The following is a 13704-nucleotide window of genomic DNA, read 5'->3' on the forward strand; positions in this document are numbered from 1 at the left end:
GTCTTTGCACTCCTTGGAGGTGCCTGTACAATAATAATAATTTTTATTACTATTGTTTTACAGCCATGTTTTAGTGTGATTATTCCAATTTCATAGGGGAATTTACATTCTCAACAATTAAAGTAATTAGTTTTATATTACTTTTATATTTGGGTCACTTTTATGCATATATGTATATAAAAGTGATATCTTGTTAAAAATAAGTCCTGTCAGTGAATGGATTATATAAAAACTGTTGTTCAGTTGTAATATGTTAATTGTTTTTGATGAAGTAGGTAAAACAGTTAAGTTTTAATTTTTTGATTGATTGGATCTCTAGAGGATTATAGGTCCCATCTATGGTTGAATCCCATTCCCAATGATCTTCTCAATTTTTTATTGATTTTGCTGACTTTCTCAGTAGATCTTAAACAAGTAGGTAAGGATCTGAAATTTAGGGACACATTGCCAAAATTATGAGGAACAAAGAATTCTGGAAATAATGTGGAGGACAATGACTTGTAGAAGTAAGGAGATTCTTAGTTCCATTGCATAGGGCTTTGATTAGGCCACACATGGACTACTGTGCACAGATTTGGTCACCTGGTTTTCAAAAGGATGAAGATATGTTGGAAAGGATCCATAGGCAACTGACTAAGGTAGTTTCTGATCTCTGGAATGTCAAATATGAGAAAAGTTTTGAAAATGCAACTTACAGAGTAGTGAATAGGAGGAAGAAGTGATATGATAGAGATCTCCAAGTTAGTAAGGGGTTGTGATAGGATCAGTGTTGGAGAGGTTTTTCAGAAAACAGTAGGAGATCAGGGGAGAACCAGAGTCATCCCTGGAAGCTGAATAAGGAGGGCATGAGCAGGGGAGTGAGAAGTAGGTTTTTGGCATGCAGAGTTGGGGAGTGAATAAATGAATGAAATGCCTTTCCCGAGAGTGTGGTGTCTACAGAGAATTTGAGTGTGTTTAAGGCACGGTATGATGAACTGTGTGTATGACAAAAGAACCTCCTAGATAAGTCTTTGACTCCATGGGGTCTTGAGACAATAATAATAACAACAAACTTCTATGAACTAGATTTGGCCAAAATCAGTACATTAATATGATCTGTAGAAATACCTGCTGATGATGTGCCCCATCCCCTTCATTTTTGTCTATTTGGACTGAAATTTTCTGACTTTTTGCTCCAAATTTGGTTGAAATTAGTAGAACAGTGACCTATGAAGGACAGGAAAAACTTCTTCTTCCTAACATGAATTTTAGTCTGCTGTTGTCCATTTGTTTTAAATGTTCTATGCATATTTGTTTATACTGTCTTGTGTAGTAATTAATTGGTTTTATATTCAAGGCTTGTAAAATTTCTTCATTTGTTTTATGGTCCCACTTGGTATATCCAGCTGTTTTTCTGAGAAATTTCATTTCTTCTGTTTGAATTCATTTTTCATCTTTCCTTTTTATGATTCATTCATTTTAAAAATTTTATAGAATTTACAACCGTGTTAAAAACTTTTTTTTTTATTATCCTGACGTTTTGATCTTCACATCAAGATCATCATCTGGAGCGTACATAAATATACAGGACAAGCTGAGTTACATCATTAACTCTAAGCTAGAGAAACAATGATTTGATCACATGTTATTCTACTGGCGTGACCTCTGGTGAAAAAATAAAATAAAATAAAAAAAAATAATAAATTTTTACATCAAGCTAAATTCTATTTTACAATGGCAGGAATAAACATTCTTTTAGATGGTTTTCTTTCAGAAACAATTGGTGTCCTATTTTCTGAAAGAAAGCCATCTGAAAGAATGTTTATTCCTGCCATTGTAAAATAGAATTTAGCTTAATGTAAAAATGTATTTTTTATTTTCTTTTATTTCATTTTATTTTTTCACCAGAGGTCACGCCAGTAGAATAACATGTGATCAAATCATTGTTTCTCTAACTTAGAGTTAATGATGTAACTCAGCTTGTCCTGTATATTTATTTATGCTCCAGATGATGATCTTGATGTGAAGATCGAAACATCGGGATAATAAAAAAAAAAGTTTTTTAACGCGGTTGTAAATTCCATAAAATTTTTTAAATGAATGCTGATCACCATGTAACCCTAAAAGAAAGGATTTTATGATTCATGTTTCACTTCATTTTTAGTAAAGTTGGTTTTGACAAGACATTATATAGTCTGATTCTAGTGTGTTTTGTACTAGAGATGGCATAAATATATTATTTATTTGACATTTACTTTGACAAGATTTGATATTTTAGTGTCTGTCTCTTTCTTGTTCGTATGATAAATCACACCCCAAGTATATGAACGTATTTACTTGTTCTGATATTTTATTATCTATCACTATTTTACTTCTTATTGGGTTTTTCTCTTTCGAATGCCATTATTTTTGTTTTTTCTTTAGATATTGTCATATGATATTGTTTTGAGATATCATTTTAATTATCTTTAGAAATTATCTTCTGATTTAGGTAATACTATTTGATCATTTGCAAATACTAGTGTATCTATCTTCATTTGTGGGGTTATTTGTATATTTTATATCCTGTATTGGGTATAATCCATTATACCAAATGTATTATACTGTTTCGAGATTTTCCAGATTAATTAAAAAGTTATAAATAAAATTTATAATTTTATTTATATATATATTGAAAAGCAGAGGTGAGAGGGTATATCCTTGTCGTACTCCTCTTGATATATCTTTCCATTCTGAGATGTGTTCTAATTTAATGATAAATCAGATCCCAAGTATTTGAACGTATTTACTTGTTCTGATATTTTATTATCTATCACTATTTTACTTCTTATTAGGTTTTCTCCTTTGAATGCCATTATTTTTAAAACTGCAATTTTATTTTTTGTATATGTTTCTCGAATGGATTGAAAAAGTTGATTTGGTATATTTAAATTAGTTAATATTTTATACAGTTTTTGTCTACTAATTTTGTCAAAGGCTTTTTCATAATCAATAAAGGCCACATGCATTTCTTTTTGAAATTCTCTTCTCTTTTCTATTAATAATTTTAGAATAAAAATTGGATCTATGGAGTATCATCCTTTTTGGAAACCATTTTGTTCTTATAGGAATTTGTCCTCTACAACAGTGCATCCCAAACTTCTGGATGTCAGAGGCCCCCCCTTTGGAAAAATTAAAATATTTCATGCCCCCCCCCCCCCCCGAAAAAAACCTCGTAATATAGACATATATTATTATAATATTTATTGTATTTATATTCAATACAAAACTTGCGCAGCAAATATTGCAAAAATCAAATGCAAATATTACATTTTTAGCATCTTACATACACATTTGACATGGCCCGTATCTCATATTTTTATATAGATAGATATATTGTTATTGTACATTTGCAGTATAAGCACATGAAATGTAAAACGATTAGTAATAAAGAAAGAATTAAAAACATAAAAGAAGTTTGATAACAATTTAATGTGATGGATGTGATTCAATACTGCTACACAAAAAAGTCAATATCAGGTGAAATATTTGAAACTGCAATTCTTAGATTTCTGCTTTGAAATGAAACATATATATAAGCATTATTCATATAAGTGCACCAATGTGTGTGTTTTTTTTCCATTAAAATATAAAAAATAACAAAAAAGAAATAATAAATAATAAAAATTAAATATGTTTCTTTTAAGATAAAAAAAAAAAAACTACTTAGTCTTAAAACATTTTCAATTTGTTTTCATTATTTCACGACCCCCCCCCCCCAGCAAAACCTACGGCCCCCAGTTTGGGAAGCGCTGCTCTACAATAATGTTTAACTTCTATTTTAATATCCCTGCATATATTTTTTATCCTGTATTTAGCAGGCTAATTCCCCTATAGTTATTGCAAAATTTTTGATATTGTCTAATATGGGGATCCTATAATGAAGAAATTTTGTAACTCGCTTGATAAGAATTTTCAATTTTATGTATTTTTAGCCACTTTGGTTTAATTCTTTATTTCCTTTTTTATAGATTGGTGATGATATGGCCAGTAATTTTTTTCAAGAGTTAGGAGTTTTTCCAGACATCCTAAAAAATTTCAGAAGTCTTTCATTAAATTTTTCACCTGCCTTTTTGTATAGTTCTATATTTATATTGTTTTCTCCTGGTGTTGTCCTTCTTTTTCATATACTTTATTGTGTTTTTAAGTTTCTAACATTGTGATATTTTCTTTTAGGTCATTCTTTGTTTTATAAAATTTTATTTCATTGTTTTCTTCTGTTCAGAGGAAATAGGTCATCCATTTTTCTAAATGTGTTGTTTGTATTTTTTTCTTTTCTTTTATTTCTTTATTCATGTATTATATTTTATTACTTTATAGGTTTTGGGTTGTGGCTTAAATATATCCTTTTCTAGTTCTGTTATGAAATTGTTCCACCCCTCCCCTCTCTGTTTTTTCCTTACTTCTTGTTTTGCAATTGCACTGTTTCTTTGCTTCTATTTTGGATTTGGAATTTAGCCATTTTTTATTATATTTTCTATTTCTTTGTTCCAGTCTTGTAACCCTCTTTTTCTAATGCATTTACTCTTTATTCCTAAGCTTTTTGTTGCTGCTTTTGTGAGAATTTGTTTATTATTTTCCTTCCTTTTCTATGTCACTTGATTCATGTGTAGTTTCTGTTTTTAAGTTTTTGCATTTTTGATATCGTTGTCCAATATGGGGATCCTATAATGAAGAAATTAATTTTGTAACTTGCTTGATAAGAATTTTCAATTTTATGTATTTTTAGGCACGTTGGTTTAAATCTAATTTTTGCTGATACCATATAATGACCAGAGTTTAATTCAAAGCCTCGATATGCTCTTACGTCTAAAATTAACTCCATTAATTTAAAATTTGAGATAATGTAGTCAATTATTGATTTGCATCCTCTGGCTGACCAAATATATTTATGTATTTTCTTGTGTTTAAACACCAAATTCATTATTCTCATATTATTATAAATGACAAAATCTCGCAGTCTGTGACCATTTTGATTACATGTAACTTTGCTAAATTTACCTATGTTTGTTTTGCATTTTATTTTTTTTTCTATTCTGGTATTTAAATCTCCTGCTAGTAGTAAATAGTCAGTTTTGTTTGTTTTTATCTATGGCATTCTGTAATGCTTTATAAAATATATTACTGTCTTCTTCTTTTCCCTCTTATGGCGCATATACACTAATTATTGTAATAATAAATTTAGTTTAATCCTTTATCCAAGTGTGTGCAAACAAAGTTTGCACCTGAAAATATGTGGCCTCTTAATATCTTGGGTCTAACTTCTATTAGTCTTTTGTTCAAATAGTTATAATATACAATATTGTTCTTTAGAGATTTATGTACCATAATCATTATACCTGCTTTTTCTCTTTCTTCTTTTTTTACCCCACTGTAGATTTGTATATAGGTGTTTGTTTCTTTTGTACCTTTTTTTCCCTTTGTTTCTGTTACTATACATATCTTTATGTTAGTTTGATTTAATCGTTTATCAAGTTCCTCTTCTTTGTATGTGATGCTTCTCACATTCTATGTAGCAGTCATCATTATGTGTTCCTTTTTTCCAATTTCGTTTACCTTTTTCTGAATTGTTGTCTTTTCCCTGATAATCCATCCAGTTTTTCTTGAAACTATATTTAATTTCCCCAGGGCAGGTTACTAGCCCATTGCTAGGTAAGTCCAGTGGTAGGGCTGCTACCTATCGCCTCTGGACAGGCAGATCTAACAACATTTATTCTGTTTGGATTATACTGCCCATATTCAGTTGCCAGTGCCTATAGAACATTTGTACTTATAGAACTTGTACCTATAGAATTTGTACTTATAGAACAGGATGGACCACATGAAGGTGAGGTTGGCATTTGAGTGGGAGAGGCTATGTATTGCGCTTCACCCCCCCCCCCCCTTTTAGTTCATTATTTTTTATTTTTTAATTCATTATGATGAATTTCTCAACAGCTCTTAAGTGATATAAGAAACAGTAATAGTGTAGATTTTGTTAAAGTAAGTTGAACAGTGGGACTTTAGATATATCTTTATGGAGGAGAACAGCAGCAATTTTTTTTTTTTGACCAATTTTAGTTGTTTTTGAAGTGTTCCTTCTTTTCTTAATTGGATTGATTTAATGTGTTGAATTTGGCAGGTATAGAAGGTGAAGAGAATGTGAAGATGTGTCTATTTAACCTTAGGCAGTATAGCACAGAGAGAGATATTTTGTTTGATGGTTGTGATTATATGAATGAATATCAGATGTAAGCAGAATGTGTGATGAGAGAAATAGAATTATTTAGAGGGGGGGAAGGGATGAAGAGATTAAGGGACCAGATAGGTTAGCTAGTGTGAGGAGAATGACAGGTATGAGAAAATGGCATAAGATAAGAAGGAACAAGGAATAGAAGAAAGTGAGAGAATGGGAAATACTGGAGAAAGGTGAGGGATAGAGAAATCAGAGGAAAGAAAATTGGAGAAGGGTGATGAGAGAAAGATTGGAAGTAAAAAGGGTTGGGTATGCCACTCAGTGAGAGAACAGTAAATGAAACTGTGCAGAGTAGACTGCTACAATAGTGATTGTTGACATGAATGACCCGAGAGATATCATGAATTGTTTAGCAAGAGATTTGAGATTGATGTTAGAGATAGCACTGCAGAAGCATATTGCCACAATATTATAATGCAGAGTGGAGAGGAGCAGTTATAGTGGCGCATGGGAGATACGTAAGCAAAACATGTTGACAGCAGTGGCAGATTGTATACCACAAGTATATGGATTTATGAGTTACCAAAAATACAAACAACTCACCCTTGAGACCCATATAAGTAGAAGAACCAATACTGTCTATAAAGTGGTCAAACACTTAGCCGAAGAGCCCTCTATCATTACACTTCCTACTAGGCTACATTTCCTCCCACATTAAAAATATGTGCACTTAGAATTCTTGCTTGATTCTCAAAGATATTGTCATGGTCAGTTTTGATGTAGCCTGCCTATTCACCAAGATACTCTTAAAAGAAACCTCAGAACCAGTTCAGACTCTTTCCTTTAGACATATTATTTGCTCTATTATACACCCTCTATCCAAAAAGAAACTGAACTTTTGATAGAAAATAAAACACTGGTCAATTATAATTATTCAAATAATTTATTTCAATCAATATACTCTCCCTCAGCTTTGATACAACGTTTGGCACGGTCAATCAATTCGTTAAATGAGTTTTTTATATCAGTTTTTGGGATACTGTTGAGGGTCGTGTTACTGCCGCATGAACATTTTCAATGGTGGTGTATCGCTTTCCTTTCATCGGCAAATGAAGTCGGGTGAAGAGAAAGAAGTCACAGGGTGCTAAATCAGGTGAATACGGCGAGTGATCCACCACACAAACTTGGTTTTTGCTCAAAAACTGTCTCACAATGTTTGAACGATGAGATGGTGCATTATCGTGCAAAAGTGACTAGCTGCCTGCATCACGATATTCATGCTGTACACGATGAATTCTTGCTATCAATTGCTTCAAAACTTCGAGATAAAACTCACTATTGACCATTTGGCCCGGCGAAATGAATTCTTTATGGATAATGCCCTTGGACTCGTAGAAACAAATCAGCATTGACTTTACTTCTGACTTCTCCAAGCGACTTTTTTTTAGATTCTCCTCTTCTGGTGGTCTCCACTCAGCACTCTGGTGCTTTGTTTTGGGCTCATACTCAAAACACCACATTTCTTCACCAGTTTCAAGGAAATTTGAGTCCTTATTAGCGGTTTTAATGAGGTCCTTGAAGTGTTCAATTCGATACATTTTTTGGTTGTCTGTCAACTTGTGGGGAACAAATCACGTATTCAGTTTACGAAGGCCCAAACTCTCAGTCAAAATGTTGTGCACAGTTGATTTTGGAATCCCCAGTTCATCTTCAATCAATCTCACAGACGATTTTGGGTTTTCTTTGATGAAATCATTCACTTTTTGGATGTTAACTTTGCTCAGTCTAGTTTTTGGACGGCCTGGCATTTTGTCATCCTCAAGCGTCTCACGACCACTTTGAAAAAGCTGAAACCACTCGTAAACTTGAGTATGGGATTAGCATTCATCACTGTATGCTTTTTGAAGCATTTGATGCGTTTTGATAAAACCTTTACAAAGGTTTTATCGAAAGTTTAACACTACAATTTTGCGTTAAACTTTACCAAGTTTAACACAAAAGTCAATTGCAGCTCTCTTTGAAACTCTTTGAAACTCATTTTCGACCGGTCGTCAAAACACACTGTCACTCATGGCACTATAACTCGGCTTCTAATGAAACAAATGTTATCAAGAGTTGACACAACACTAATGAAGATTGCTGCTTTCATCAACAAAAAGATACAACAGGTGGCACCACTAGTTTATTCTATTTTTGAAAAGTTCGGTTTATTTTGGGACAGAGGATGTATTATATAGTGAAACCTCTGGAGTATTCATAATAAAAATTCACACGTATACCACAATAATTAAATTTTAATAATTTGTAGATACTTTGTCTTAAGATACTTAAGACATCATCAATACAGTTATTACAAACAATACTAGTAATTATATTCAAAGGAATAGTTAGTACGCATGCTTACATTGGAATTCCTCTGTGCATACAGTATCGTGGTTGAGAAATGAAAAAAAAAAATTGGTTGTAAATTAAAATTTAATTAAAATATAGCCGATAAATTTATTTTATACAATTGAGGATAATTTCCCAGACTTTGGGATAGTGAGACAGTCATTACTGTTCAGATTGGGTTTGTGACGTAAGGCGTCAGCACTTTCTTTATATAAATGCTCACATTTATATAAGGATCTAAGGAGCTTGGTGTTTTTCCATTGAATCCTATGGTTAATTTTTCAACTCCATGTTGTGCGAGGCCAGATTTGATAAGACAAATGTGGTCTTGATGTTCAGAGATGTGTTTACTTATAGATCGTCCTGTTTGTCCATAGTAAGACATCTTACAAGAACATGGAACTTTGTATATGCCAGGTAGCATCATAGGTGAGAGTTTGTCTTTTGGAGAAGGTAATAAATTGTGGCTCTGGATAATTGGCTTATAGGTAGTGGCAAGTTTGTACTTCATAATTTTTGACAGACGTTCAGAGATGCCTTTGATATATGGTATAGGAGTCCTGCAGACTTCTTTTTGTCTAGGTTGATTGGTAGGGAAGTAGCTGATGATTTTTTGAGTTGTGTTTGAATTGTATCCCTTTAATCTCCCTACTGGCCAAGTGGATGAAATAGTAAGACCAAATTGCACTTCTTATCCATGTTATTCAACGGGTGTTACAGAATCGTATCCAGATTTTGCTGGACATTTATAGACATCATGGCCGGTTTGGGAGGGTTAATAAGCTCTATCTTTAATAATTTCCAATTTATGTTTTAAAGATTTTTTAGGGGAACAAAATTTGTGTGCTCTGGATATCAAAGATTTTATGATGCTATATTTTTGAGATGGATGGTGAGCCGATGAATTGTGGATGTAATGACATGTAAAAGTTGGTTTACACTAGACAGAAGTGGAAGTGGAACTATCTTGTTTTTGTTGGATGTGTATATCAAGAAAGGATACCTGATGATGATTCTTTTTCTAATGTGAATTTGATGCGAGGATGAAGGTTGTTGATCTTATCTATAAATGAGTATAGTTCTTGTTCAGAGTGACTCCAGACTGCAAAGACATCATCAACATATCATAGCCATATTTTTGGTTTTGGCTCAAGAGCAAAAATTCTATCTTCTAGGTGTTCCAGAAAAAGGTTGGCTAAGTTTGGTGATAAGGGAGAGCCCATTGCTGTTCTCACCTCTTGTTGATAAATTGTATCTTTCCATGTGAAGTATCCAGATGTGATAGTAAATTTGAATAATTCCACAATATCGGATGGAAATTTTTGAGCTAACAGTTCTGTGGTCTCCTTGTGAGGAATATTAGTGAAGAGAGAGACAGTGTCGAAGCTTATTAGCATGTCTGTTTCTGACAGTTGAATGTCTTTTATTTTGTGTGAAATTCTGTGGAATTTTTAATTGATGAAGCTGAGTAGCCTATGAGAGGACGGAGAAGGTTAAACAAAAATCTTGATATTTTGTAAGTGGGGCTACTGCTTATAAAATCCACAATAAATCTAAGTGGACAGTTGTTTTTGTGTAATTTAGGTGAACCATATGTTCTAGGAGGCCTAGCATGGTGTGTTCTGAGTCTTTTGATGGTTTCCTGATCTATGGATGTTGTTTCATCCAGTAACTTGAGTTTCTTGAGCTGTCTTTTTGTAGGATCATAATCTAGCTGGGAGTATGTATTTTGATTCGAAGCAATAAATTCATTTCAAGATTGAAATACCTACTCCCAGGTAGATTATGATCCTACAAAAAAGACAGCTCAAGAAACTCAACAAGTTAAATTGGAAGAACTTAGAAACTATGTCTGTTTTCTGCACTATCGCTGTTTTGGAGTAGAGAACCACACCATATATATTTATCATTGGATTCAATGGAAAAATTCTCTATCTCTTTTATACATATAGATATAAATCTTAGAAACTATTTCTAGAATCTGCAACAGCGCTACAACATTCTCTAAACCTTATCAAATCTGAGTTCCTCACTTTACCAAAAAATTTGGGGACCTATTATTTTGAAGTCTTCAGCAAGATTCCATCATTCTTCCCATAGAGGGTGCCTGTTAGGACTGTAGGATCCCACCCTTTACATTTGGTCTATGTTTACCTTTATGCTGGTGTGGTTGTGTTCATATGCTCAGTGAATTTCTTTGTGCCCATGAAGATACCTTGCTGACCAAGGTGAAATATTCGAATAATTTAATAATTATTCCCCATTTCTCCTTTAAACATCAGCTGGAGTGGTAAGTAATGTCTAAGCAACGATACCAGATTATAATTGAGGTCATTTGTGTAAATTATAATTTTTATTTGTTATTTAATGAAAAATTATCTTTTTTTGTTGTCAGATAATAATTATATTTTCATTTCTCCTAGCACTTCTTCCCTTACAAACCTTACAGCTAGTCCACCAAGTAGAAATGAAATGTTTTCAGCTACACTCCAGCATTTTCCTACTACGCGTTTACCATCTATACCTGAAAGAACTATCAGATATCAGAGAGTAGAGCTTGAGGAACCCCTACCTGCACGTAAGAGCTTTTGTCTATTAAAATTTCAATTTTTCTATATAAATTTTCTTGTAAATCTGTTTTTCTCATGCTCTGTTATACCCTAGAGAACATGAAAACGGAGGTGAAATGTAGGTTTTAAAATGACTCTAATATTGATAATATCCTATGAGCATTTTGTTGTTTTTAAAGTTTTCTATTTCCAGACTTGTTAAATTTTATTTTAATGATACATTTCTGTATGCCTGAGTTCTGTAGAAAGTGATAGAAAATGCTGCTATCATCGTTTTGTTATTCTTGTTACAAACATCACACATAAAATAATTAAAAAACTATGATTATTATTGAAATTGAGAAATAAAGATAAGATTATCTCTCTGAATTCCTTTTATCATGAAGGAATAGAAAATGGGAATTGAATATTAAATGATACAGTTGACTCACACTATACCAGACTTGTAGGAACCACAGAAATAGTTTGTTATAGTAAATAGTTTTGTTATAATGAACTTCTTTTATCATAGTATATGTATAGGTTTTAGTGATTTTTTTTGTGTAAAAATTTAAATTTTTAATGAGTGAATTGTTCACAACAATAGGTGAACTTATTATTGTAATGTAATTTTTTGTAGTGTTGAGAGGTGACTGTATGTACATTTAACTAACAGATGTTCTTTGTGAGTAGTTATTTGAAATGATCAACAATACAAACTCGGCACTATTTTATAAGAAAATGAAAAGTATACAGATTGAAAAAGAAAGCAACATAATGGACCTGAATAGTCCTATTTAAGAGACTACTGCTCTACAGTTTGGATGCTTTGACAGTATTTCAAAAAAAACATTGCACTGTGTCATATTTGCCATGGTGATATTTTACATCATTTGTCCACATTCATCCATTTTTTACAATAGTAATTAATAATGTGAACACAGTGTCCTTGATGATGCTGATTTCCCTTTGTTTTTTTGCTAACTTGTCTATTATTCTGAAAGTTCAGAATAACACTTGTTGTTCAGCTACTCGTTAGAAATTTGGTAACAATGTGTTATGTAATTTCTGTTGAGTGACAATGACAAGTTCGTGTGTAATCTAGCTATCTCAAAACCGAGGAACACTCTTGAGTAGTGGCTACATTCATTTCACAGCAGCAAAGAACTAAAAAAGTTTTTTGTTGCCCATTGAAATGAAAGTAGGCAAGTCAGAATAGTTTGAATGTACTGATTTCAAATGTTAGAAAATTGTCAATCCCAATTTTTTCATTCATTACAATTACATATTTTCATGCTAATTTCATTTCATGTGAATCATAGCACGTAAATTTACCTTAGTTCTTCATTGAAGTCTGCTTATATCTGGACTGCAATTTAAAAATCAGCAAAAATGAGTAAGCTTATGGCAGTTCAGTTTTCCTGAGTACCATTCAATGTGTTCATCACTGAATGGAGAAATTGGATATTTAATGGTGTGTTTAATTTCATTGCTGTTTTATGCTGTCTCATGCTTTTGCTTGATCTTTGCAAAATTGTCACTTAAAAAATAAAAAATCCTAAAAGATTGGATATCCACTTAGAAAGCAATGTACATGCTGCATTTTAATTATCATGTAAGATGTTTACCATAATGAGCTGGCCTTTATAAGTATGCAAATCTGTGAACAAATAAAATGCTTCTTAATTTTTGTATCACTTATGTTGGAAGTTTGTCATTTAAATACCAGATGCCATCGCCATTATCATTCAGTGTGGAGTGATGGTAAGAGAACTTTATCAGACTTCACAAATGGAATGTGTGATTGATTTGCTTCCTGGTGCTAAACTCTATCAGACAAGTAATTTTTTATTCATAATGGTGTTCACCTAACCCATTTGCAGGAGGAAAGAAATGGTATTTTGTGAAGCCTAGCTGAATTCTCATTAAAAGGTCATTCTCCACTATATCCTTAATCTCCCATTGCTATTCAAGCCTTATCACTGAGAAGTGTGTCAACGCTGTCTAGAATAAAATTATGTCATTTCTTCTTTCACCCTTTGCAATTGGATTCATTACTATAGTCTGCCCACAGTTAAGAGAACAGTAGTTGGCAGAATGCCAAGAAGAGTCAATTCATGATGAAGGGGAGAAAAGAATAAGGGATGTACAAATTCATCACCAACATGCAAAATCACATGCTTTATACATAAAATTTTCTAATTATTATACAAGCAAAATAGTTACCACTTTAAAAACTAGAATGTTCATAAAAGAAAAGCTAATTTTCCAATGTGTAATAATAAACACTCATCCCATGAAACAGATTGATTACCCTATTATCAGAATTGATTTGCCTTCTGCCATGTGCAGAAGTGTCAAGAGTTCTCTCATCTCTGGTTGAAGTATAGTTTTCATTTTAAAAATTTTATGGAATTTACAACCGTGTTAAAAAATTTTTTTTTATTATCCCAACGTTTCAATCTTCACATCAAGATCATCATCTGGAGTATACATAAGTATACAGAACAAGCTGAGTTACATCATTAACAGTAAGCTAGAGAAACAATGATTCGATCACGTTATTCTACT

At 32.4% G+C, this 13704-nt stretch overlaps 1 protein-coding gene across 2 annotated transcripts in view; it reads left to right on the forward strand.

The window, feature by feature from the left end:
- Positions 1-13704, forward strand: part of LOC150100146 (E3 ubiquitin-protein ligase HECW2-like) — a 708695-nt gene that overhangs the window by 414472 nt on the left and 280519 nt on the right. For both annotated transcript variants that reach the window (XM_090402900.1, XM_090402899.1), the window contains one exon: positions 11008-11162. In XM_090402900.1, the coding sequence (XP_090259026.1) occupies positions 11008-11162 (155 nt within the window). The remainder of the gene's footprint in view (positions 1-11007; positions 11163-13704) is intronic.

The sequence above is a fragment of the Typopeltis vanoorti genome, chromosome 13 (genome assembly GCF_054136105.1).
Source record: "Typopeltis vanoorti isolate ZY-2024b chromosome 13, IOZ_Tvanoo_1.0, whole genome shotgun sequence".
NCBI lineage: Eukaryota > Metazoa > Arthropoda > Arachnida > Uropygi > Thelyphonidae > Typopeltis > Typopeltis vanoorti.